Below are 25370 nucleotides of genomic sequence, written 5' to 3'. Positions count from 1 at the left end.
CGAAGATATGTCGCAAACGTATATGGCAAGATATACAGAGGAGTGGAAGTGTGCTACCCTCAACTTGTATTGCAAGTATACCGACCTCAATTTATCAAAGCCAAGGCTTGAAGGTTGGACCCACGAAATCAATAGAGAATCCGTCTAGTCTGTTCGATGTACTGTATGTGATTACGACAAGTTTCAATCAGATATGACGCGTTGGCTACACTCAAACAGCTGACAGGTGCATCTTGTTTCGTTTCACAAGGTTTCGAGATGGCTGAGCTTGGTCTGCTATGAAGGGCAGCGTCTGTACCAAAACATTTCTTCATACAGATTTAGCTATTACTGGATACGGACCGAAAGTACGAACGGTCGTTGCTTGGGTTAAATGTCTGCTCGGACTCTCGGACAGTGGAAGCAAGTGTAGAAATACTGTGGAGATTTCAATGACAGTAGAGTGTGTTATTAGAAGAACTAGATGGGTACCTGCCTTAGTTTTGACACGACCGCAAGCTTGCAGATGATAGTTTCAGCTTTGTGATGATCATCATGTGCCTTTATGAATATATTTGTCGGTTACAGAGCTCGGTGTCACGCACTGAGTGATGGCGGCTGGGAAGCGGCAGAGCAGTCGGCTATCTGTCTAGGATCATGTCAAGGAGATATGAATCGGATTGTTGGGCTCGATAGGCCAAGCCCATCCAACCTTTCAAGTCAAGGGGTTGGCAAGAAGCAGATGTTGCGGGGATTTAGAGTTGAGGCTAGTGGAGGCGAGGGGCTCGAGAGAAATGTAGAAGAAAGAGAAGAAGAACAAGTTCCAGAGGGAGTCAAAGATTGACAGTTGCTCAATCATGACTCGCAGGATTGTGTCGATATAGGCGGACTGACAGTCTCGTCACAAAGCGATGATTGACACGAGTCTGAGATTAGATGCGACATGGATAAGAGATGAGGCATTGGCGCAACACGTCGAATCAAGTTTAATGAGGCTGGACTAAGAAAAGTTAGTGCCTTCGCGTCTTCTGGGGGTGCCGCGTGCTCGCCCGGCTTGGACAGTTGGACTCGAGACGGCATGAAAGTTGCATGTCGCAGAGATGATGGATGTGTACAAGGGAAAAGGACAAGATAGAAGAGACGTTTGGCAGTTGCGTAGGCGATGCAGTAGCGAACAAAAGAAGCAGCACAGCAACAGATGGCAAGACAACGGGTCTACTGGCGTTGGCCCGGCTGCCACGAGTTGGTCGTTGGTGTGGAGAGGGACAGCAAGTATTCAGTAGAAAGTTACAGTGGTCAGGCCTGCCTCGATGCACGCCACATCTAAGCCCCCTCTCCATTACCCTTATCCCTCGAACGACGTGCTGGTTGCGCCGTATCAAGACTCTTGCGACGATTCTTCTCTTCCACCATTCGCTGCCGTACGAGCTCTTTCCCTATCCTCCGACTCCTGCTGCGCCGCCATTCTCCTTGATTCTTACCTCAGGCGCATAAGCGCAGAGCCGACCACGCTCGTTCCGGAGCAGGAGCACCTTCCACGCATCCACACATTACTATAATACCGCAGTCGCCATCACCCCAAACTCGCCATCGACGGAGCGCACTCCAGCCGCCCATCATGTTGCGGCCAGCGACCCCGCTGTCCATTCTGTTCTTCATCGCCTTCGTCTTGCTGTTGCTGAGCACCCTCTCGACACCCATCATCCAGGCCATCCCCCTAGCACGCCTCGATGGTGTCGACTTTGGAGTCTTTGGCTATTGTCAGAATGGAAAGTGCAGTGGTATGAGAGTGGGTTACAACACGGGTATGTCCTCCTCGCCAGCCTGCATCAATCGAGTCGTCTAACCCCCGTTGCAGACAGGCTGTTCTCCTCCGACGACAGCAATGAGTTCTCCTTGCCATCCAGTACTCGCGCCTCGCTCTCCTCCATTCTCATCGTCCATCCTGTGGCAGCCCTCTTGACGCTCATTTGCTTCGCTCTAGCCGTGGCCGCTCATTTCCACTCGCCTGCGCACTCTCCTCGCTACCTTCTGGCGCTGCTCATTTTGACTTTCCCCACCTTGCTTGTTGCCCTTCTGGCTTTCTTGGTCGACATTCTCTTGTTTGTTCCGCACATGGCCTGGGGAGGGTGGATCGTTCTGGCTGCCACCATTCTCATCATTGCTTCAGGTGTCGTCACTTGCGCCATGAGGAGGACCTTGGTATCAAGAAAAGCCCGCAAGAAGCGTATCGCCGAGAACGCTGAAATGAACGGTGCCAACTACTACAACAATATGCAAAACATGCAGAATGAGCGCCTGATGCCCGATGAGCTGCCCAGAGCCGACAGTCCTCCACCTATGGACGGCTCTTTCGACAACTCAAAAGGTCCCCAGTTTGCTTCCTTCGAGACCAAGAGCAATGAAAGAAGAAGCGACGACCGTGCCCCGCTCAATCCTCGAGCACCGTCTCTTCGCAGCAATGGCACAGCTCCCAGTACTCGTCCAATGGATGACGGGCTTCCTCCCATGCCTATCCAGCCTTCGGATCCTTACAACTTGCCGCACAATGCCAACCCTCCTTTGCCTTTGTTGATGCACCAGACTTCTAATGGTACAATCGAGTCTCAAAACTCAAACCGAATGGGACCTCCTCCTCCCGGCTATGGACGTGGCAGAGGTGGATATCCTCCTCGTGGAGGCTATGGCCCGCCTAGAGGTGGCTTTGCTCCTCGCGGCTCCTATGGCCCAGGCCCTAGAGGTGGTTACGGTCCTGGGAGAGGCGGCCCTCAGGGCATGAGAGGCCCACCTCCTCCTGGCTGGAACGGTCCGCAAGGCAGGGGAATGGGTCCTGGTCCTGGTCCTGGCCCTGGCCCTGGCCCTGGCCCTGGTCCCATGCTTGGCCCGATGATGGGACGTGGTCAACGCGGCCCTCCTCCAGGCTACAGTAATGATGCTCTTCCACCTCCTGGTGTTGGTCCTTTCCCTCGCAGGAACGGCTCACCTGAGGATCCTGTAAACGGTGAAATCATTGGTCAAGCTATCGAAATGGACGAGAGAACCGGAAGTCCTGCAATCCAATCGCCCACTCTATATGGGCAGCATGAAATGTCAGGCATGGGTGGTGCAGGTCAGCCCCTGTCACGTCCTCGCAGAGACATCACCCCGGTCAATCAAAGACAGCCCAGCGGAGGCGAGCCCGTCACCCCGTCAAGCATCTACTCAGAGTCGTAAGTTCCAAACGTACACTTTTCTTGGGTTTCAAACTGACATTACTTTCAGAACATACGTGCAACCAAGAGTCGGCTGGGATGCGCCTCCGGTTCCCAGACACGCTCCTGCAGCCGCTGAGCAGATGAGCTCGATTCCTCCTCTTTCACCAATTCAAGCATCTCCAGCATCTCGTCATAGACGCGTTGGCTCCGAATCATACTACGAAGATGTCGACCCACGCTTCGCTGCTGACGAACCGTCCGTGGTAGGTGCTCCACTACCGACAAGTCTGACCCCTGGCCCTCAGATTCCGACTGTACGCCATCCTTCTCCCGACCGCTTGCGAGTCGATCAGAACAACGAAGGGCCGTCATTAGAAAGGGACAGCTCATATGAGAACATCGAGGGTGCACTTTCTCCCGCCATGTCTGACACCAGCAACTTCACTTCGGTAAGTCAGCGTGGTGTCAACCCCAACTGGCGTCCACCACCAGGCTATGGTCCTGGACCTGGGTCAGCGGCTGGCCCCTCGCAACAACGCCGAAACGAACAGAATGACATGATCCTTGGGCAGAATCCAGACTTCATGTTGCCAGGGATGCGAGGTCCATCCCGAGGCGGTCGCGGCAGAGGAATGCCACGTCCCAACCCCAACGGCCTGACTCCTCCTGGCCGTTACCCAAGCGCGATGTAAGGCTTTTATTGCCGAAATAATGTTTTTATGTACCTTTCTACCTTTCTGAATGACGGATGGCGGACCCTTTTTCGATTCTAGAACGCACACCCCCTTTTCTTCACGTTGGTGGTTTATGGGTTGACGAGAAGGCATTTCCATTGATGTTCAGTCATCCCCTCCTGCTTTCTATCATATAGCATGTTCGGCCTCACTCATGAACAAAAAAGTTCGGTGTATCTGTGTAATGGATGAGACGAGTGGACGAACTGGATAATATATAGATTTCGATGAATCCAGCTACATTCATTCTCAGATGTCGAGAGTCAAGAGCATGACGGTGATGCAAGTAAGGATGCATGGTGATCAGGATCAAGTTTGAGCCAGTCGTCGATGTTGATGTGCAGGGGGCATGGCGAGTTGTCAGGAGCACGACCAAACGTTTCAGGTAGTCTTCAGAGAGGCCGATTACATGGACTGAGAAGCAGACGAATCGAAAACATGGTGACTAGGTCATGCTATGGAGGCATACTTGAGTGGTCGTTTCTAAGCAACCTTATGATAGAGGTTGGAGTCGGACAGTAGAGAGTAGGTAGCCCAAGTCTGAATACCCGTGTCCATGTGTCCTGATGGATTTGGACAAAGGTGGACCGAGGGCATAGTGGTTAGTTGGTTCGAGGTCTGACGTTATGTTGAAGTAGTCGTCTTTGGGTACTTTATTGACGATGTTTTGAAAGCAGACCAGGAAGTCAGGTCGTGGTAGCATGTTCGAATGCTTGCAGTCACATAGTCAAACATCAGACACGACAAGGAAAGCAAATCATTTTGCGGAACAGTTCATACGACTTTGTCTGGTAAGAAGGGCCATAGAGAAGCCACTTTCCTCCATGTCTCTCTCTTGTCTTTTCTCTCTCGATGTGGACAGCCAGATGAAGTTTTCATTTTCTTCATATTCGACGGAGGGCAGTGGCAGCAGACCCATTTGTATGAGTGACCAGTAGGAGGAATCCACAATTTTTTGTTGCAATCAAGAAAGTTTCATATGCCCTTAATGCCGTAAAAAAAGAAACTCCTCTGAATCACTGCCCACCAAGAAACGCTTTTCCATTTTCCTTTCCATGTTTCGAGATCAACCAGTCCTTTTTGTTTTCAAGGAGAGGTCATCGTTTAGGCGGAAGCGTTGGTGGGGCCACGGGCGCCCTTGGGGGTGCCGGTGCGGAAGCCGTTGCTGAACTTGCGGGTGACGAGCTTCAATGAGCGCATGCGGCCAGTACCGGTGGTCTTTCTTCTCTTGGCCTTCTCGCCCCAGTTGACTGTGTTGCTCTCATGTCAGATGTGTGTTCTCATATAAAGGTGTGTGTGTAGTTTCGAGGTGCGGGATGTGTGGTGATAGAGATGTGTCGATGATGTCGGATCGATTGTTTCGCAGGCCGCAATGGCAAGTGTCGGATGTATGTAATGATCGTAGGGAGGAGGAGCAGGTATAGGGTCGGAGGAACGTACACTTTCTGATGCTAGCGCTGGGGTAGCCGCAGTTGGAGCAAGTGTGCTTCTGGACGTGGAGGGAGCGAGAGCCTGTAGTCGGTCGTTCTGTCAGCATTTCTGTATATCCAGGAAAGAGCATCGAAGGCCGTCGTTGTCGTCGGTCGGTCGTAGGAGTTGCATACCGCAGCGTCTGCACAGAACGTGCGTCTTGTTGTGGCGCTTGCCGAAAGATCCAGTACCCTTGGCTGCGCGCGGTTCATTAGTATTCCAGAATCTATCATTCGCTTTCGATAGCGAGTATACGGGGCGGCGACTAACTCATTTTGAAGTATCGACTGTGCGGCTGGCTGTGAGAGGGTCGGTCGTTGTCGCTGTCTGCTCGAGAAATCTCAGGTGGGTTTGCGAATTCTGGTGCGTCGCGGACCGCTTGCGTCTTGGCAAGTGCGACGGCATTTGCCGCCAGCCTCTGCCATCGCAGCTCCTTCACTCGACCATTGACCTTTTCCGTATATTGAGACAGTTGCGCTCTCGTCTACAGCAATGAATTTGTGCTGTGCAGTTCAAGTTGCCGAATCTTATCGCGAGGTGAAGCGATACCCTGGCTCCGCTACACAATCGACTCTGAAGCTCAGCACTGTCTTCAATTGGGAACTACTCGACATGCTCTCTGCTCTGATGCATTTCCCACTTTCTGATCGCAACACTTCGTGGTTTCTCGGACCATGAATGTTATCTTTTCTATCGTCTATACCAAGTCACAGTAGTCGGATCAAATGAAGTATGCGAAAGAATGGCAACTTTACATGACATGGTGGGGGTAAATATCCAAAGGCTGGACTACATGGCAAATATCTCCTCATAAAATCGTGTCGTGTCTCATCATCTCGTGCATTCATCTCCTATTTTTCATCTTCTCATGCCTTGCAGATCTCATACATGAACTCTCGGAAGTCACCTTTTGTTGCATCCTCAACGTCATGTTCAAGCTCCTTACGATACTTCTCGCCATACTCACGTTTGACTCGAGCAAGATGTGCATGATCCCAATGGACTCGTGTCAACCTGGAGATGAGCAGCTCATAGCGCAATTCCTCGTCTCGATTGTGAGAACCAATGTCGTCAATAGCGTGGCGAAGTAGTAGAGCATCTCGTGCAGGTCGATTGATTGCTCCATTGAGGATGTGGCAGATGACCTCTCCCTAGTCGCTCAATTAGCAATTGTTCTGCTTGTTCGGTCTCATGCTTCATCAGGAGATTTCACTTACCACAAGATTGTTGCTCTTTCTCAACGCCTCTCTAGCAAAGTTAACCCCATGTCTACGTTCATACGCTTTCAGCACCTCCCGAAGATGTGCGTCGCTCCTACGAATGACAATTTCCAGCATCGTACTCTCGCCACCTTCTTTAGCTGTCAGACACCTGTTCAAGACATCAATATCCTTGTCGACATATCCTTTGGAGTAAACTTCATTTTCCTCTTGCCGTCTAGCCTCCAGTGCAGTCAGCACGGCCACGCGGAACTTGTCTGGCTTGAGTTCCTTCTCCATACACCTGACAAGATCATCATTGTAGCGTTTATCCTTGAACGACTCTCGGATCTGCCTAATCTCAGCATTGCTGCGACCCATCAAGCTTTCGATCAAAAGCTCGCGTCGACTGCTGTGTGATTGATACCAGAAGTTGGCCCAGTAGCCTTCGCTCTCATATCTGCCGAGAGCACAGACATATACTGCTTTTCCAAAGTTGCCTGATAATTTCATCTTCATGTGTTTGGCGATGTTGATGCCTCGTCCTTGGACTTTGACGTGCTTCTTGTATTCCTTGCGGAGTTCAAGGATTTGGTCGTGAGTGAGGCAGGGCAAGATCTTGCAGATTTTCCCGACGTCAATTCTGTGGTGTGAGATCGCTTCGTTCAGGGCCAAGGCATCTTTCTCAGCATCATATAATCGAGCTCGCTTTTTGAGTTCCTTTGAATTTGACTCTGAGCCAGAGCCGACAAAGTCAACTTGACCAGTGCTACTTCTGGATCGTCTGTGATGCTTGCCATCCGATGCAGGGCCAGGAGATAGCGAAGACAGTCTGTCTAAGTCGCTATCTGGAGACAACTCCATGGGCGCTATCATCGGAGAAACTGATTGATACGTTCCACGATATGCTTCGAGAAGTGGACTGGGAGGTGGTAGTATGCCAGGTACGTCTGGCCTGTTCCCACTGACAGACAATCGATCCATGCGTACGTTCAATCCAAGCTTAGTCTGCTTCGAGATACCGGGCTTCACATCGAAGGTTTGCGCTCTCTGAGATGAGGCCTGAGGCTGCTTCCCAGCACTAGCCCCGTGAAGTGGAGCGGAGTAGGCATGATGTAATGACGGTTGCTCAGCTCGAGTTTGCGAATGTTGATATTGCTGAGCCTGCCCAGATGATGTCTTAGATGTCACATACTGCGACTCCTGAGCTCCAGATGTAGAATAGCGATAAGATTCAGACGTGTAGCCAGATGGTGAAGGTGCTCGCTGACTACTCACACTACTGCCACGACCCCTTCCAGCCTCAGGCACCTGTAAGCTACCATAAGCCAGATCGGAATCACTGTCGTATGCATCTCTAGACGCAGCATAGCCAGGTCGGTCTTGCGGCGGAAGATCCTTGTAGTCACCCATATCTATCTCCTGTGGTACAGAGGGATAAGGCAGTTGTCCAACTACAGGATATGGTAGATGGTGTCCATCGCTACGTAAGCTTCCAGGATCGATGGTATACTCGTCCTCATAGTCACCGGGCATGGCGGGCATTGTTACCACTGGCGAGATGTGACGTGGTACCGAGGCTGGGGTATTGGCATAAACATACTCTGCAGGCCTCTCGGGAGTAACATTGTGTGTCTTCCGGACATTGCTGTGTGAGCGTGACCGATCACGACGCGAGTGTGATTTGGACCTTGATCGCGGTGAGCGATGGCCTTCTGGTCGCAAGGACATGTTCTCTTTATGTTGTCTTTGACGATCTGTGGGTTGATGTCAAGACTGTTATACACCGTCAGCTTCAGAGGGACATGAGCACGAAGACAAAATACAGGGCAAGGTTGCCCCACGGTCTGTTTGTCATACAGGAACTGTTGGGTAAGGTAGTGTTGCGATGATGCGGGGAGCGGTGAAGGATCGCAAGCGCCTTGGGCCTTCGCTTGCGAGATTGCTACAGATTGGTCGCACAGATTAGTCGAGACCGCAATTTGCCGATGTGTAAAACTACCAAAGTGGACATGTACTGATAAGTGCGAAGAGAAAATGTATGTGTATGTGTGTCATGAATTAGTGTATTATTATTGTACAGAGTAAAGTAATCCTTCCAATCCTCCCGGTCATGATCGTGAAAGGACGTGAAAAAAACAAAAGGCGAGCTTGAACATGCAGCACGCTCGTGCGCATTGAACGCAGTCTAGCTGCTAGAGATCAATGGGAGATGATGAACATCTCAAGGGGTATAAGACGTCGAACCAAGCACAGCAACGAACAATGTCAATTGCGGGTTTAGACGGTCTCAGTGGCCTGGCCGTTGGTAGCAACGCCGTTGTTGTTGGAGTTGGGGTGAACATTGGGTCCAGCAGCACCGACCTTGTCCTTAACAGCGACATCCTTCTCATCGTACTCGTGGATGTAAAGACCAAGACGGGCGGGGTCAATGCCACGGTGGCCCCAGATGAGGAGAGCACCGAAGACAGGCTTAGCGAGCAAGTCAAGGATACCGTAGAAGACAGCCTCAGAGTCAGGAGAGATAAGGTTGCCGCCCTCACAGACACCCCAAGCGACGGGGTAGAGGATCCAGAGGAGGGTGGTGAGCGAACCGCAGTAGGTGAAGCAACGGCCAACATCGCTACCGAGAGCGTTGGCGTGGCGGCGACCCTCCCAAACAAGGACGTAGATGATGTAGAAGAGGGCAACGCAGCCAAAGACGAAGTAACCCCACTTGTAGGAAGAGCGGACCAGAGCACCGACGAGACCAGTAACGATCATAACCTCATCAACAAGGATGATGAAGAGGAGAGTGGGCCAAGGAGTGGCGGCAGTCAACATCAAGTCGAGGAGAAGGAGAGGAGTGGTGATGAACCAATCGATGTAGCGGACATAGAAGATCTCACGGTTGATGCCGCGGACTTCAGCCATGCTGGGTCTGACGAACTCAACATCAATAGGAGTCCAGCCGAGGTTGGAGGCCATGGAGAAGTAGGCAATAGCGGCGACCATGGTGATAGCAGCAGTGATGTAGTGGAAGATACGGTGCTGGCGGGGCTTGGTCAAACCGAGACCGAGGAAGACAAAAGTAGCACAGGTCATGACTGCGCAGACTGCCCAGTACCAGTCGGAACCGCGGACAGTGATGGCGATGTCGGCAGACTTGCCATTGACCATGTTGGCTGCAGGCATAGTTAGTATATACGCGTTAGAGGCATGTTCATTAAGACTTACGGTTAACGTTGAGAGCGTCGTTTGCCATCTTGGGTGATGTGGATGAGGGATGGAGGAAACAATGGAGTTGCCTGCAACGAGGAAGTATTGATGATAAATAGCTATTTACAATCGAGGGACGAGAGAGGGTTATAAACAGTGGAGGGAAGGAATGCGCCGCGGAAGCATGCGGTCAAACCTATGACGAGATGTGAGGAAGCTACCCTTCGTCCCCGTCACCTCCCTCGCAACACCGACGAACCATCACCCACTAAAGTGATCTACAGGCAGTCGCACAGGCCCAACGCGCGATCGAGAAACCATTATCGCACCGCATGGCGTTTCCCACCACGGCTCTACCGGCCAAACGAGTCAACATAGCGCCCGAAGTTTCCGAGGACGACATTACAACGCGCAAAACTGCAAGCATGATTTCAAACCGCCGACCTAAATCGCTACTGACATCATCGAAATCGTTGATCTGGGGGTCGGCGCAAACCGTGACTAGTTCTTTGGCGGCGCCATAGGCCGACAAGCAGTCCAAGCCCTTTCCGCATCCCGATCGCCAAAAGCTTGGTTGGACTTCGAGATCTTCTGCCTTCCACCATCGTAATTCAGGGTCGTCGGCCATCGAGAAACAAAAGCCATCGTGCACTTTCCTGACTTTAAACTTTGGCAAACGTTGTGTGTTTTTTTCTTCTGCAGAAATCAGCATGACGTACCATCCTAATTAGTTCCAGCAGGTATGTGGTGGTGTCGTGCCAACCATGTCTGTATGCAAATGTATGTGAAGAGCGGAGGTCCCTGTCAGCGACTGGGGTAGCATGACCGCTCTGGTGACGTGATTAAACCTGGTCACAGTTCGTACGTAGCTCCAAGCGATTGATTGACTGACTGACTGATTGATTGATTGCTCGCGCGAGAAAATTTCTCCAATCGCCAATACACTCATCTAATAACGACCACCTGACGGGCTTTCTCGCACGTTGGCTGCGAAGTTTAGACTTTCGATCAGCATCATACGGCCGCGAATTTCTTCGATAAGCCGTTGCTGCCGACTGGGGTGTATAGACTGACGAATGCCGGTACCAGCTGCCTTGTTTTACCATGTGTCACCCATCACAAAGGGTTCACCGCATCGCGAACAGTCCGAGATGTTGAATTTGTGAAGCCTTGGGTCCGGCTTCCTGCGGAAGGAGCGCCGACTCACCTGTTTCTGCTCTGCGCTCAGCTATGAGATAGGTGGATCCAGTGTTGACAAACGGCCGTCTGAATTTTCAGGCATAAAGGTTTAGGGAACGATTACTCAAAGAGGAAAGTATTATAGAAGTCTATTGATGAAGTGAAATCGTGAAAACCTTTGTCCAAGAACGCTTAGCTCTGCTTTCCCAGGAAGATACCAAGAACAAGCACGAGTAATGCGAGAAGCAGATAGAGGATCCATTCAGGCACAAGTGAGTTCTGCACTTGGTCAAGAGCGCCAGTTCGCTGTGCCTCTGGGGATCCGCTCTGCCATGGAATGTTCACACCCAAGTCCTGGCAAATTTGTTCCGCAACCAGCCGGCCTCCTGCCAGGACAATTGGTACACCTGTACCAGGGTGAGCGCTGGCGCCAACCATATACAGACGCTCAATACTGCCACCACTGAACAGGAGCTCACCAATCCTGCCAGCCACACCACCACCAAAGCGTCCATCTAACCATCCGCCTCTTCTCGCGCGCGTGGCGGGTCTGAAGGATAACACGTTGAAGAACGAGTGTGACAACCCTAGGATAGCTCCGCGGTCGAGGTTGAAAGATTCACGCCACGTTACAGGATCATTTGTGATCTCGTGAACAATCAAAGGCTCGATGTCGACGCCAGTACGTTTGGCAATAGTGGTGAGAATGGTCTTGCGTGCCAGTGCAATCATCTTTGGCCAATCCTGAGCCTCGGACGGTTTAATGCCTTGTACTGAATCTGAGCCCGTCATTCTTTCATTTGCATCACTTTGTTGGATGTCCTTGCCTTTTGCTGTCGTAGCTGGCGAGGGATTTTCATGCTCCTTGAGAAGATGTCCGACTGGGACCAGCACAACGACCGATTCCTTGCCTTCAGGAGCAGCTGTGGGATCTGGACGACTTGGAATGTTGACATAGAAGCTGGGTTCGTTTGGAATCAGGTGCTTCTTGAAGATGGAATCGAAACTCTCCTTGTACTCGTCCGCTAAGAAGATGTTGTGAGCGTTGAGCTCCGGTAGCTTACGATCCAATGCCCAGTAGAAGGATATGCTACTGCAAGACGTTTCGCGGTTGGCCAGAGATTCGGCATAAGGAGTTGGCGGCAGGAAGTTGTTGTACGCATACACAAGGTCGGTATTGTTCACCACGACGTCGGCTGAAAGAGTTTCTCCGTTGGCGAGTACGACTCCTGTCGCCCGACGACCATCGGGAGAGAGAGTGATCTTGGAAATTGGTGTTGAGAGCCTGTACTTCACGCCTAGGCGCTCGCCGACCTTGACAAGTGCATCAATGACCTGTACATAACATTGTCAGTGTGGGGTAGTCGTTATCATCATAGAGTCGTGCTCACCTTGTGGAAGCCTCCAACTGGATACCAAATACCCTCAGTCAGCTCGGTGTACTGGAGGAGACTGTACGTTCCCGGAGCGTCAAACGGACTCATGCCCATGTACATGCTCGCAAATGTGAAAACACGGCGTAATCTCTCAGTCCAAAAGTATTTCGAAGCACGGCTGTAGATGCTCTCGAAAGGGTGCAGTTCGAAGACGCGACTTAGGAAACTGGGTCGCAACATGGATGTAATGCTGGTAAAGTTGCGCGACAGCACATGCTCGACGCTGAGTTCGTAGTGGCTGTGGGCTTCTCGGAGGAACGAGAGGTATCTTGAGTATCCATCTTTGCCCTCCCACTTCTCAACCTGCTCCTTCATCAGAGCCAGATCGGTCGAGAGCTGGAACTTCTCGCCGTCGCCGAACCACATGTTGTAGTTGGGCTCGCATTTCACGATGTGTACTCCTTCGGCTTCCAGACTGGTATCGAGGTCGGCAAACGTCTTGTGGAACAATCGAGGGAGGAGAAGCAGAGACGGTCCCTGGTCGAAACGCTGGGTAGTCGTTGTCAGCCAAGTGGAGATGGACATGGAAGCAACGAGGCAGTGATACATACCCAGCCCTCCTTGTGTATCAGGGAACAGCGACCTCCAGTAAAGTCGTTCTTCTCGAGCACAGTGACCTCGAATCCCGCCTTTGCCAATCGAGCAGCTGTCGACACGCCTCCGGCTCCGGCGCCTGCAGTGTTATCTGTAAGTGACTTGTGCTTGCAGCTGACGTCCCTCGACACGTACCTACAACGATAGCAGTCTTCTGTCTCGTGTTGCCGCTCATAGCTGAAGTGTTTTTTTTTTATCTGCCTACTCCAAGAAGTGAGCAGGTAACAGTAAGCAGGCGACGGCTAGATGGCGCAAAACAGATAATGTCCAAGCATTCAACATGGCGTTCTGCCGCGCGCCTCCGGATCTCGTGGTTCGCATGCATAAACCCCACTCTCACGCTACGGCCCGTGAACTCCACCGATCCATATCAAAACTGTATCACCCGAACGAGTCGCACGGTGGCTTGATCAGGCCATCGTAAGGTGACCTGGCAGAAATTACATTATGCATATGGACAGGGTATCTCTACTTTTATGTGTCACTGCAGCGCTTTCCAAGCCACTGCCAATCTTCGCCAGCCGTCTACAGTTGCCTTGCCCTTGGTCACCCTGTATCCCGGCTGCCTCAACGTCCGTCCGATCTCCATGTAGCTCTCAGTAGCTACACGCATAGGACCACGCACTTCCGAGGGAAGTTTGTCGATAGCATCGCGTGAGTCCTCATACAATGCAAATGATCGATCCAACAGACGATGTCTTAGTTTTTCGAGCTTCTTTACAAAGATCTGGTCCTCGGACCCACGTGTGGCTTTTGCCTCCAAGATCGTGAAGACCTGAATAGCTTGTTCGGGCGTCAAGTTCTCTTCTTTCAGCCAACTTGTCGGCAGATAGACGCGCTGTAACAGCGCATCCGTACCGATATCACGAGCGATGTTGGTGTACTGAAGCGCTATCCCCATGGTGTTTCCAGCGTCCAGTACTTGCTCCTGCAAACCCGGTGATATTTCTCCTTGGTAGTGGAAGAAGACGAGTTCAATGCACATGGCAGCCACGGTTCCAGCAACGCGCGAAGAGTATGTGTCTAAATCGTACTCTGATTTGATAGGGAAAGCAGAAGGCTTGGCTCCTTTACTTGTTTGGAAGCCCAAATCCATCTCGAACCCTTTCAATAGATCGTAAAAATGCTTTGAAGAAAGTCGCGAAGTGGGCAACTGAAGCAATGCAGTATGCGTGTTTCGAGGAAATTCCGTGACAACATGGCGAACGACAGCTCCGACATTTTGATCGTGCGCCATGGGGTCTTTGGCCTTGTACGAGAGATCCAAGAAGGTCCGCAGGCGCTTGATCCACTTACGGGCTTCAAGAGGCGAGGCAGAGTTGTCCACCAGATCATCAGCTACACGACAGAAGGAGTAAAGGACAATTAAATCAACTCGCAGGCGGCTCGAGAAAGCTGCACTAGCCAGATAGAAGCTCCTGCTCTTTCTCTGAAGACGATTGACGGCTTCAGCCAGACCCTCGATGCGATCTTCGTCATAGGCTCCGGCCGGTAACAGCAGGGCCCGAACCAGTAGTGCAGGCGAAGGAAGGGCTGGTACCGAGGGAAAGTGGGTAGGGAAGGCGTTGAGAATAGCGACTGCGTTATCAAAGGCCACCAGGCCAAAGACAATGAGTGTGTTCGTGAGGAGGAAGAAGACAGCCTCCTCTATTTCCAGTCCAGGCCAGAGATGGGTTCCGAGCTTGGTACCAGATTCAATAACCCAGGTGCCTCTTCGGAGAGCCAGCGTGTCCACGATCCACAGGTAGAAAGTTGGTAGAAGAATGGGCAGCAGGGTGTTGGTCAGAGGTAGCCCTAGGATGAATTGATAGGCCAGCGACCACAGCAAAAGCAGGAAAGGCACAGCCCAAGCAAGAATCAGGCCCATGTATGTTCCGGCACCTTCTGCTCGGATGAGCGTGATGGCCTTTTTCAACAGCAAACCAAGCAGGAGCTGTCCAGCCAGCTTCATATACTTCCAGCGGTCATTCTTGTCCTGGCGGCGCAAGTAAATTGGGTGGAAGGTGAGCTTGCTGCAAATCAAGTACAGGAGCGAGGTGTTGTATGTTTGGACAATGAAGAAGAAGACTTCCTCCAGGGGAATGTCGAAGAGCTTAGGCCCAATGACGGCGTTCTCGGGGTAGGACCAGATACTGGTGCGGATCAAGTACGAGTCCCATGGCGTAGTGGACACGACGGCGATCTGGAAAGGGTAAGATTGGCGGAGGAACAAGGTGGTCGGGGATCATACAGTGATGAGGAAGACGATCTTATAGACATCGAGGCGGGTCAACAAAGGTCGGTAGAGAAGAGTGAGAGCGATAGCCGGGGGAATCGTGTACTTGACATGTCTGTACAAGTATCAGCACTCTGCAGCGACGGAAGCAGCACGAGGAAAGGGGGCTGCTGACACAAGCGCATAGTCGTAACCCATCGTGTTCGAAACAATTGCCAGATCGCGGGCTATCTCATCGCCATAGCATAGGCTCAGGCTCAGGCGTGTCGGTATCGGGATGCGCAACTGTGGTAGCAAGAGTCCAGCGAGCGCTCGGCCTGTCACCTGCGAGAGAAGAAGACCAGCTTCCGGCAGCGTCGGCATGTCTCGGCAGGGCTTGCCTTGATCGACGATGTTGCTCGCACGGACCCAATGTCTCTGGAGCCTGGCTCTGTCACTCTGAACTCATCCGGTCCCGAGCCGTCAATGATGCAGCGCTTGATGTCATAGTTACACCTTTCGCTCGGTTTGGCGCTTGAGCCGTGATCGATCATGCCATTGCTATCCTGACTGCTGTTTCTCTGCACGCCCTTTTGACTCGAAAAGTGCCTATTCCCATGCCTGAGCACTATTCAAGTCCTCTATAACGTCTTGTAGACTGTTGGTCCATAGTCTCTGGACATGCCTCTTTTTGCGCAAAAGACGGGCCTGCCACAGCACAAACACGCGTATGTTCGCCCTCTTTCGCTTTGCCTGCCTCAGAATCCTGTCTGACCTTGCACAGCTACCTCTCGGGCAACTTTGCTCCCATCAGCCAGACGATGCCTCTAACCAAATGCACCTACGAAGGCGTCCTTCCGTCTGAGCTTGCGGGTGGTGAATATGTCCGCAATGGCGGCAATCCCGTGTCGAACGAAGACCTGGGTCGCGATGCCCATTGGTTTGACGGTGACGGTATGCTGAGCGGAGTCTCGTTTACAAAACAACCAGACGGCTCCGTTCAGCCCGAGTTCGTCAACCAGTACATCTTGACAGACATCTTCCTCTCCACCGTCGCCTCTCCACGTCTACGCTCGCCCATCTTGCCCAGCATCGCAACTCTGGTCAATCCTCTGGCCTCGCTCATCACTATCGTCCTACGAATCCTCCGCACCATCGTGCTTGTCATCCTATCCTTCTTGCCGGGCTCTACCCGCGCCATCAAGAAAATCAGTGTTGCCAACACCTCCATCTTATATCATGACGGCAGAGCTTTGGCGACCTGTGAGAGCGGCCCGCCAATGCGTATCGCGCTCCCTGGTCTGGAAACTGTTGGCTGGTACGACGGTAATCGAGCCGAAGGCGAGCCCGACGCTCATGACAAACATGATCCATCCTTCTCAGGCAACGGCTTGCTAGGCTTCATGCGTGAGTGGACCACTGCTCACCCAAAGGTCGACCCTACCACCAAAGAGATGATGCTCTTCCACTCGACCTTTTTCCCTCCCTACGTTCAATACTCCATCATCCCGCCAACCTCTGCTCGCTCCGAAACCAACAAAGGCATCGTCCAACGCCCTGTCCCTGGTATCACTGGTGCCAAGATGATGCATGACTTTGGTGTATCTCTTCAGCACACCATCATCATGGATCTTCCTCTTTCTCTCGACCCTTTGAACCTGGCTAGGAACAAGCCTGTCATCGACTACGACGCCACGAAACCCGCTCGCTTTGGTGTCTTTCCCCGTCACCACCCTGATCAAGTCAAGTACTTTGAAACTACCGCTTGCTGCATCTTTCACACCGCCAATGCTTGGGACGACTTTGATGCCTCGGGTCAGGTTGAGACCGTTCACCTTCTGACTTGCAGGTTGACATCCGCATGTCTCGTCTTCAGCGCTGGTAACATTGCCGCTCCTCGTCCTACGAAGGAGACTGTCAAGGCTGTAAAGAAGAACATGCCTTTCTTCTCAAAATACAACGCAAGCGAACAGTGCCTTTATGACGGGGCACCTACGCTAGAATCGCCTCTTCTGGCGCGCGAGCCACTCATTCAAATAACAAGCGATGATGAGGCAATTCCTGTCCCCTCTGACGAGACAGATGGCCAAGTTGAAGAGATTCCAGATGAGGACGACCAGTGTCGCCTGTACCACTACGCATTTTCCCTGAAATCCTCTCGTATCACTGCTCAGTATTCACTGTCCGCCATCTCTTTCGAGTTCCCGTCTGTTCACCCCGAATTCGACATGCAGGAAGCTCGCTATGTCTATGGGTGTAGCACAACAGTCTCCTCTTTCAATGCAGCTTTGGGTCGCTCTGTCAAAATTGATGCACTTGCCAAGATCGACGCAAAGGCGCTGATCGAAAAGGGTGATCGGTTGATGCAATTGGGAAAGCTCGAACCGGTCACTGGTTGCGTTGATACTCGCACTGTCCAAGAAGTTATTGACAGCGCTCTGGACAACGATCCGATTCAGGTGTTCCGCATGCCTGCTGGCTGGTTCGCGCAGGAGCCTAGGTTTGTTCCTCGCAAGGCTGCCCCGGGACAAACTCTTGCAGAAGACGATGGGTACCTTCTCACATACGCTTTCGATGAGTCTCAGCTTTGCGCAGATGGTGAGGTGCCTTGCGACGCGGACACTGCCAATCGAGCCAAGAGTGAGCTTTGGATCATTGATGCCAAGGACATGCGATCAGTTGTTGGGAGAGTTGCTCTTCCGCAACGCGTTCCGTATGGTCTCCATGGTGTTTGGTTCCCGGAGGAGGATATACTCGGCCAAAAGGCCGTTGACACGGTTCGCAGCATCAGCGAAGCCAAGTCAAACAAAAATGAAGGCATCTGGATGAACATCCGAGCCTCGATAGAGGGCATGCTCTCTTAATGTTTAAAACGATAATGAATGCATCACGAAGGCGTTTTTGGGACATTGGCATAAGTCTTCATATATACAGAAGACGAATAGGCGTTTGGTGTGTTTTTCCAGTACATAAGAATACCCATACTTGTTTCATAGGAAGTATCATAATAATACCGGCTTCACTTTACATTGATTATAAGATACATTCTCAGGTGATTGACACGAGACTTTAGGAAATGCTTGAACGGTAGACATAAATTCATCAGATATCGTCAAGGACTATGACTTCTATACACTTTCACCGGTGCCAGGTGACCAGACGACGAGCCCACGAAGGAGACTTCTTGTGAGTCTGTTCCACATTGGCAACAGGGTTACTGGCCGACCTCAATGCATTGCTCGAACGCGAGCTTCTCAACTTCTGAGCCACCTTGCGTCTCAATGGCAACTTCTCCTCCTCGTCATCCTCGAAGAAACTACCAGTAGGCCATGCAGGGCTGGTTGCCACAAGGGTAGATGAGGAAGAATCTCTGGTTCTGTCTACAGCGTTTCTGGCAGAGATGGGCGATTCCATGGCATTGCTCATGTCGACTGTTTCGCCTGACCAACGCGAAGGAGGCTTTTCGGAGAGACTGGTCTGCTGTTGAGACGATGCGCTTGTTGTACGCATGCGAGGGGAGGTTTGGGGTCTCTTGGGAGAGGTAGGGGAAGAGGAAGTGAAGGTTGCAGAGGGCTGGAGGCGGACAGACATGCATGAATCTGAGCGCGAACGCTCTGATGATGCTAATGAAGAGGTGCGCGGACGAGGTTGGCTTTCATGGCTGTTGTAGCTGTGGTGGGAGGTGATGCTGCCGTTGTCGCTGATTACACTGATGCGGGGGGTTGAGGGTTGTTGTTGCTCCTTGGGAAAGAGGGTGTATTGAAGATGAGGTTGTCTTTGAGGCGATGAGAGGGAGTGTCTCTGAGGTGATGTAGGACATTGTCTTTGAGGTGATGAAGGAACGTGCCTTTGGGGTGATGAAGGGACGTGTCTCTGAGGTGAAGAAGGAACTTGTCTTTGAGGTGATGGAGGAGACCTTCTTTGAGGCGACGAGGGTGATTGTCTTCGTGGAGAAGGTATCCTTGATGGAGACAATGCATTCTTGGTTCCATGTGCAGTCCTCGGTCTTTGAGCAGTAGGTTGAGAGAGTGTGTAAGATGGCTCAGATGGTTGTTCAAGGCCAAAGTCAAATCCAGCAATGGCTCCGTCCAGGTTGCAAGGCTCCTCAGCCGAGACAACTCTGGACAAAGGTGAGTGATATGATGCTTGAAGATAGTAGTCCAAGATCATGTGTTCTTCCGAGTCTGATTCGGGAGAGAATGGTCGCTCGAATGGAGGCTCCTCCAGGTACATGGCTTCATGCTTGCGACGCTGGTGAGTGTTCGTCGGAGGTTGCACCACCCTCGGGGTCCTGTATGCTTCGTGATGCTCTGCTTGAGAACCAACACCAGGCAATGGCCGACGAGCCATGGACCTAAGGTTTGGTTGAGACCTCATCCTCATCTGAGTCTGTTGTGGTTGCCCCGGTATCCTAAGCCTCTCTTCCCTGGGCTGTGGTCTCGCATGAGCGGTACGCATATCCATGGAATAATCTCTAACGCTCTGCATGTTGTCCGTCCTATCGATTATCGGATGAACTATTGGGGCAGGGGTTGTGTTGCATAAGATATGCCAGGAGGAGTGACTGCGCGACGATACCCAAGAGTGAAGTGGAAATGAGTATCAAAACAACAAACAGTCGCGGGAATGTAGACTTTTGTTTTGATAGCCATGGGTTTATACCTCCTATAAAGGTGAGAGCATTCCCCACCTAGCTACTAGGAAAGGGGATGGAATGTTGAAGCCATGAAGCCAGGGCCCATAACGGCATGCGGGTTGATCGTGAATTTTTCATAGCGATCGTGCATGATGGTTACTGTGGATTACTGTGGATAAATCTTTGTTGCTGCAAGGCTTTGCAGCAATGACGAAGTATCAGCTTTGGTTGCAAGGGGTGTCACCTATAGCGAATTGTAGGCTCGGTCAGCGATATACAGCGACTCGATACATTCGTCAAGTGTACTTCCTCACGTAGGGTTGTGTTTCCCTTGCACATGTTGTGAACAGGGGTGACGCTTTCTGCATTGTTGACAAAAACCGGCAAAGCCGTTAAAGGTAAGAAGGGAGCGAGGCCGTTGAAAGGGGGGAGAAAGCAGGGTCGCTCTCCCAGCGGTCAAATTCGCCCAACGAAGACACAGATGCGTGAACTAGTTCGGGCTGACATTTGGCACGAACTGCAAGCTGCTACACGTCCTGGGCGCGATTCTGGCTTGCTCTGTCGGCAAAGGTTCTGTTATGCCTCCTGCGAGCTTCGTTACCGTTTCAGGGGAGCTGGGCCTTGAGCTTTTTGTTAATCTCACCGTTGCGTGATACTCATCGCTATTCTCGTGAGCATAGAACCTGTGACAGGAGGTGCACTCGGCACACCGCAAGTTTGACCCTTGTTGTGTACTTGTGAAGTCCCTGCCTTTGTGCTTTGTCCCTGTCTGCAGGTCAGTAATTCAAGGGACAACCAGCACACCGCTGCATGTCAACTGTGCGGGCCGCACACCAGTGTGCAGGTGCTTGGTATTGTGATGTTAGGGTAACTTCTCGGCTGCCTAGCCTTGTGTGTTACTCTACGTGCCACATTGCCGCATCGTAGCATTTGCAGTGATAGAGAAATGCGTGTGCGGGAGCGTGAGCACATGACTCCAGAAGCGATTGTGTTTGCTACTACAGTGACATAGACAGCATAATCGATCAACACCACTTCCTCGTATCTATCTATCACCACTGCGGATTGATCTGTCTATCATAGAAGCACATAGTTCCATATTCAATTGCCGTGTGTTGCTTGCTCGGTAATTGATCTTGGGTTGTAATCTCAAGATTGACGTTGTTCGGACAACCCTGGCTGTGTGGATGTTCAACCATCATGAGTGCCGTCGCTCGTCCGATTACTCACGATTGGCCGTGTGACTTGACTTTCGTACAAGCAGTACAAGTGTAAGAAGCACAAGGTCTCAAATTTTGTATCTGATTACCAATGTATCTGTTACGTTGGACTGACTGGCTGCAAAGTTGAAACTCCAGCTAGGCCGAGGAGACCCGGCACGACAGGGGGAAAGCATGTTTGACACCACCTTGAGCTACTTTACTCACGACTCATGCACCATCAATATCGTGTTCCGTCACAAGTCTTTTATGTCCCATGAGTCTAGGATAATCAGCATCAATAAGCCGTGCTTTCTACAGCGATCGCATGAGCTGAGCAAACAACATGAAGCAAATCGATCACACCTGAATAGCCCAGAGCGACGTCACAAGTTCTCCACATCCTGTTCATAATCACACGTTGCCGTGTCCAGTCAATTCCTCGCTCCATTTTAGACTCAAGCAGCCATGGAGTTCAATCCAAAAGGAGCAGTGAGTTCTGCTGCAGGTGATTCACGTCCACGATTGCCTGATATCAGTCATCGTGCGATGGCAACAACGACCAACGTGCTAGGTCTTCTGCACGATAATCTTTTGCCTTCCTTGAACCTGCATTCGTCTCTTGCGATGTTCGCCTATACTGTCAGCCGTGCGACTGGTCGTGTCGAAATCAAGGACTGGCTCTGGCCTTCAGGAATGGTTCTCAATGCCTGGTATCATGGAGTCTTGGCACGTAGTTGGGAGAATGGACTCAGTCTGCGCGAGTCGATATCAACACTCGGCTGGACACAAAAGCTGCTACTCGGTGGTATCACGCTATGGGGTGTTAGACTCTTCACACGCATCGCTACTCGCAGCATCAAGCGTGGAAAGGACGACTCAAGATACGACGACATGAACCAAGATACCAGTTTCTGGAACAAGGCGTTCTTCACTGTCTTCATCCCGGAGGCAGTCTTTCAAGCTCTGATCTCACTCTCGTGGTCCTTGGTGCTGCAGCAGGGCACAATCGGAAGCCTTGAAGCCACACCTCCTCAATACAGTGGCTTGCTTCATGGGCTTGCAGTTGGACTTTATACTACCGGTCTCAACATGGAGGCCATGGCCGACCAACAGCTCGAAGAGCATAAGAAGCAAAGCAGTGATCTCAATCGTAGTGGTGTCTTCTCGATTGTGCGTCATCCCAACTACCTTGGCGACGCCCTGGTACACTTCTCTTTCCCATTACTCCTGGCTGCGGATGGCATGCTCCACCCTCTCAGTCTTGTGGGACCTCTTGCAAACTACGTCTTTCTACGATTCATTGGCGGCGACAAGCAGAATGAGGAGTCACAGGAGCAGCGTTACAAGGCAGAGGCACCCCAGAAATATCGCCAGTTGGAGGAGTGGCGCGCCAACAAGAACAGTTTCTGGCCTGCTCTGAGAGAAGTGACTAATCCTTGGTCGCTTGCTCTAATAAGTCTAGGAGCATTCGGTGTTTTGGCTGAGCGTGGCCTCAGAAAATACATGCGGGCTTAGACGACATTTCGTCTACTTGGTCGCGACTGCCACATTCAGTAGGCTCAAAAGATAGCCACGAACTGCAAAATTTAAGACGATAGATTTTACGATCATGGATAAAAGACGACGAAAAACACAGTGTCCGCGCTCTTGCAGAAATCATTTAACATCGCTTTCCGCAAGTGCTTCCACTGAATGGTGGCGATCCTTGGAAGTATACCAGGGCCAGTAGAACACAGGCGAGGATGACTTCGAATATTCTGGACAGGAATTCACTCAACCCATCGCAGACTCATGCATGAGACCTATGTGTTCTCTAGTCGCCGTACATATATGGCTCTCGTCGACTTTGGCAGAGGCGATGGATTGGTATTCGACTGAGGCACACGCCCCATTTGGGCAAATAAGGACTGAATCGGGACACGAGGAATACAACATTCTCTCATCCAAAGGAGCAAAAGAAACCACGCCTCCTGTGGAAAGAAACCGGCAGCCTCCGCGTCCTCTTATTACCCTGCGAAAGTATCTACCCGTGCGGAGGATTGAACTCAGACCACGGGTGATTGTCGCATGTCCGCTCCAACCAAGTAGACCACACACACACCAGGCGAGAAGGCGGGGTCAATGCTTGGTTGGAGGACAGAGAGGACGCAAAATAAGTTGTACATAAGGGTAGGGCAAAGTTGCGTGGAAAGAGAGGGATGTGGTTGTGATTGAGCAAGTTGTGTGCCTGAGAGCCTGAGGCGGAGAGACCAGGCTGCAGCGTTCGGCGTGTATAACTAGAAATCTCGGACTCTCTCTTGTCAGTCATACCGTGGGGGTGGAGAGATATGGGCGTAGCAAGAATATGCCAGGTGTGCATTTCCTCTCTAATCTGCTGGTGGATGTGTACATCAACGGAACGTGTAGGGTGTACCGCTGTCGAGCGGGCCCAAGCCTTGCGATTTTGCGAATGTGCTGGTGATGGCGTTCTAAATGGGTGGGCAATCCGATCGACGGATACCTTTGTGCGATCAAATTCACACTTGCTGATGTCCACGCTGCGTAGTTCTCCAGTATATGCAGAGCCTGCATGCTCTTCGAACGCTCTGAAGGTGACGGTCGAAACGTCCCTGGGTACAGGACGCAAAGAGACCAATAAAGTGCAAGTAATCAGCTTGCGAAGCAACTTCGCGCCTCTGATAGTATGTGGCGTCGCACACTTGACCCATGTAGTCTTGGAGATGTAAACGTGTGCGAATGAGTGATAGATGATGATACAATCTTTCTACAGAGTAAAAGAAGATGAAGAGTGGTGAAATGACAAACTAACGTAATTCATGTGGTATTGTACAGAACAGGATAGGGTATGACGGGAGCACCATCTCTAGTATTGAGAGGCAGCCGATTGGCAGGCTTTCAGCTGATCAAGATACCAACCACAGATGTTCAAGCTGCCCTGGTTCTCGTCCATGCAACGACGGAAGTTGGTAACGTCGGTCTCACAGGCTCTGGGAGCCTGGTAGTTGGACGAGGTGTAGGTGCTGTTGTCGGCAGGGTTTGCAGGAGCCTGGGCTTGTTGCTCGACGGGAGCAGATGAGCCGCCACCGAAAAAGCCACCGATAGCGTGGCCAATAGAGGAACCGACGGCAACACCGCTGTTGTGCAGAGGTCAGAGACTGTAAGCAGCCGTGTATGTAGAATAGGACTTACGCAGCGGTGCTGGCCATCTGGCCAAAGAGACCGGGACCAGCGCTCTGCTGGGGAGCAGCGGCGGCAGGAGGGTGAGGAGCCTGGTGCTGAGGAGGGTGGGCAGCAGTGGAAGCAGAGCGGGCCTGCTGGGGAGTGGGTGGCGCAGGACGGGCAGGGGCGGCGGTAGGGCGCCTTGGGGGGGCTGCGGATCCACGGTTGTTGCGAGGCATGTTGATAGATGGGTTGCGAAGAGGTGTGTAATTGATTGGAAGCGTAGGTATGGAAGTTGCAGAGGTGGGATGAAAGTCAAGGTGCTAGTTGTAACAGAAGCGATGCTCGCTCCGGAGGTTCTGATTGGCTCGAGCCCCGGCATTGCGGACTTCCGCCGCCGCTTCGTGTCGAGCTGCTTCTAGAAGTTGCATTCGACCCTGTCCAAAAAATTCCATCATCGCATACCGCACACCACAGTTCTACGCCATGGATACCGATCTTCGCCCGCTGATTGACACCCTCTCGAGCAACATTGACCATGTCGAGGAATCTCTTGCGCCCTTGATCAACACTGCACTGTCCGCCAGCACAAGCAAACTCCCTCTGCTTGACAAGGCCAAACTCTACACCCTCGTCACATACGCCATCGAGTCTCTTCTATTCTCATATTTGCGTCTCAACGGTCTCGATGCAAAAAACCATCCGGTATTCGCCGAGCTCACTCGTGTGAAACAATACTTCGAAAAGATCAAGCTCGCAGAGACTTCGCACGTCAAGCGCAACACGACTCTCGACAAAGCCGCCGCCGGACGCTTCATCAAGCACGGCCTCGCTGGAAACGATGACTACGACAGAAAGCGCGCGGAGCAACAAGAGAAGGAAAAGAATGGCGCGAAGAGGAAATTCGAGGACATGACCGAGAAAGTCGGTAGTCACTCGCGCTTTGAGGCTATGAGCAGGAAGATGATCAACCACGAGGCTGAAAGCAGTCCTAAGGAAGTCGAACACAGCGAGTCCGACTCCAAGAAGAAGGCAGCCTCGTCCAAGACTGCTGCTCCCAAGAAACAGAAGTCCGACAAAGCTCCCAGAGGTCACAAAGCCGCATTCCAAGCCTTGCTACAGGGCCCCATCTCAACCGAGGAGGAGCCAAAGAAAAAGAAGAAGAGAAAGAGCAAGGGCGGCAAGGACACCTAAGG

General features: G+C 51.7%; 12 protein-coding genes across 12 annotated transcripts; 5 read left to right on the top strand and 7 right to left on the bottom strand.

The window, feature by feature from the left end:
* The first annotated feature begins 1328 nt into the window (after nucleotides 1–1328).
* On the top strand, nucleotides 1329–4051 carry AUEXF2481DRAFT_613690 (uncharacterized protein). The gene is made up of 3 exons (XM_013490102.1): nucleotides 1329–1784; nucleotides 1838–3188; nucleotides 3241–4051. Exons 1-3 carry the CDS (start codon nucleotides 1598–1600, stop codon nucleotides 3863–3865), a joined length of 2163 nt encoding a protein of 720 aa, XP_013345556.1. The 5' UTR covers nucleotides 1329–1597; the 3' UTR covers nucleotides 3866–4051.
* An 877-nt stretch (nucleotides 4052–4928) lies between these two features.
* AUEXF2481DRAFT_613657 (uncharacterized protein) lies at nucleotides 4929–5740 on the bottom strand. Its single transcript, XM_013490101.1, has 4 exons — nucleotides 5648–5740; nucleotides 5512–5574; nucleotides 5348–5419; nucleotides 4929–5157 (listed from the first exon to the last, which is right to left on the bottom strand). Exons 1-4 carry the CDS (start codon nucleotides 5649–5651, stop codon nucleotides 5012–5014), a joined length of 285 nt encoding a protein of 94 aa, XP_013345555.1. The 5' UTR covers nucleotides 5652–5740; the 3' UTR covers nucleotides 4929–5011.
* Nucleotides 5741–6114: 374 nt separating this feature from the next.
* Nucleotides 6115–8433, bottom strand: AUEXF2481DRAFT_38219 (uncharacterized protein). The gene is made up of 2 exons (XM_013489928.1): nucleotides 6595–8433; nucleotides 6115–6528 (listed from the first exon to the last, which is right to left on the bottom strand). The coding sequence occupies exons 1-2, from the start codon at nucleotides 8305–8307 to the stop codon at nucleotides 6244–6246; spliced, it is 1998 nt and encodes a 665-aa protein (XP_013345382.1). The 5' UTR covers nucleotides 8308–8433; the 3' UTR covers nucleotides 6115–6243.
* A 423-nt stretch (nucleotides 8434–8856) lies between these two features.
* Nucleotides 8857–9820, bottom strand: AUEXF2481DRAFT_3502 (uncharacterized protein; the record flags this gene model as incomplete). Its single annotated transcript, XM_013489761.1, has 2 exons — nucleotides 8857–9740; nucleotides 9793–9820. 2 exons carry the CDS (start codon nucleotides 9818–9820, stop codon nucleotides 8857–8859), a joined length of 912 nt encoding a protein of 303 aa, XP_013345215.1.
* Nucleotides 9821–11145: 1325 nt separating this feature from the next.
* AUEXF2481DRAFT_3501 (uncharacterized protein) lies at nucleotides 11146–13158 on the bottom strand (the record flags this gene model as incomplete). Its single annotated transcript, XM_013489760.1, has 4 exons — nucleotides 11146–12288; nucleotides 12345–12878; nucleotides 12941–13062; nucleotides 13119–13158. 4 exons carry the CDS (start codon nucleotides 13156–13158, stop codon nucleotides 11146–11148), a joined length of 1839 nt encoding a protein of 612 aa, XP_013345214.1.
* Nucleotides 13159–13464: 306 nt separating this feature from the next.
* On the bottom strand, nucleotides 13465–15561 carry AUEXF2481DRAFT_3500 (uncharacterized protein; the record flags this gene model as incomplete). Its single annotated transcript, XM_013489759.1, has 3 exons — nucleotides 13465–15165; nucleotides 15214–15313; nucleotides 15374–15561. 3 exons carry the CDS (start codon nucleotides 15559–15561, stop codon nucleotides 13465–13467), a joined length of 1989 nt encoding a protein of 662 aa, XP_013345213.1.
* Nucleotides 15562–15858: 297 nt separating this feature from the next.
* Nucleotides 15859–18041, top strand: AUEXF2481DRAFT_3499 (uncharacterized protein; the record flags this gene model as incomplete). The annotated part of the gene is made up of 2 exons (XM_013489758.1): nucleotides 15859–15905; nucleotides 15962–18041. 2 exons carry the CDS (start codon nucleotides 15859–15861, stop codon nucleotides 18039–18041), a joined length of 2127 nt encoding a protein of 708 aa, XP_013345212.1.
* Nucleotides 18042–18315: 274 nt separating this feature from the next.
* On the bottom strand, nucleotides 18316–19665 carry AUEXF2481DRAFT_27939 (uncharacterized protein; the record flags this gene model as incomplete). Its single annotated transcript, XM_013489856.1, has 1 exon — nucleotides 18316–19665. One exon carries the CDS (start codon nucleotides 19663–19665, stop codon nucleotides 18316–18318), a length of 1350 nt encoding a protein of 449 aa, XP_013345310.1.
* A 1815-nt stretch (nucleotides 19666–21480) lies between these two features.
* AUEXF2481DRAFT_27938 (uncharacterized protein) lies at nucleotides 21481–22530 on the top strand (the record flags this gene model as incomplete). Its single annotated transcript, XM_013489855.1, has 1 exon — nucleotides 21481–22530. One exon carries the CDS (start codon nucleotides 21481–21483, stop codon nucleotides 22528–22530), a length of 1050 nt encoding a protein of 349 aa, XP_013345309.1.
* Nucleotides 22531–22670: 140 nt separating this feature from the next.
* AUEXF2481DRAFT_613196 (uncharacterized protein) lies at nucleotides 22671–23378 on the top strand. The gene is made up of 2 exons (XM_013490100.1): nucleotides 22671–23143; nucleotides 23184–23378. Exons 1-2 carry the CDS (start codon nucleotides 22811–22813, stop codon nucleotides 23223–23225), a joined length of 375 nt encoding a protein of 124 aa, XP_013345554.1. The 5' UTR covers nucleotides 22671–22810; the 3' UTR covers nucleotides 23226–23378.
* A 364-nt stretch (nucleotides 23379–23742) lies between these two features.
* AUEXF2481DRAFT_38215 (uncharacterized protein) lies at nucleotides 23743–24467 on the bottom strand. The gene is made up of 2 exons (XM_013489927.1): nucleotides 24205–24467; nucleotides 23743–24149 (listed from the first exon to the last, which is right to left on the bottom strand). Exons 1-2 carry the CDS (start codon nucleotides 24411–24413, stop codon nucleotides 23879–23881), a joined length of 480 nt encoding a protein of 159 aa, XP_013345381.1. The 5' UTR covers nucleotides 24414–24467; the 3' UTR covers nucleotides 23743–23878.
* A 193-nt stretch (nucleotides 24468–24660) lies between these two features.
* On the top strand, nucleotides 24661–25368 carry AUEXF2481DRAFT_27936 (uncharacterized protein; the record flags this gene model as incomplete). The annotated part of the gene is made up of 1 exon (XM_013489854.1): nucleotides 24661–25368. One exon carries the CDS (start codon nucleotides 24661–24663, stop codon nucleotides 25366–25368), a length of 708 nt encoding a protein of 235 aa, XP_013345308.1.
* Nucleotides 25369–25370: the final 2 nt, after the last annotated feature.

This window comes from Aureobasidium subglaciale (genome assembly GCF_000721755.1).
Source record: "Aureobasidium subglaciale EXF-2481 unplaced genomic scaffold scaffold_6, whole genome shotgun sequence".
Classification (NCBI taxonomy): Eukaryota; Fungi; Ascomycota; class Dothideomycetes; order Dothideales; family Saccotheciaceae; genus Aureobasidium; species Aureobasidium subglaciale.
The sequence above is the reverse complement of the archived record's forward strand: the minus strand, read 5'-3'. Positions and strand labels throughout refer to the sequence as shown.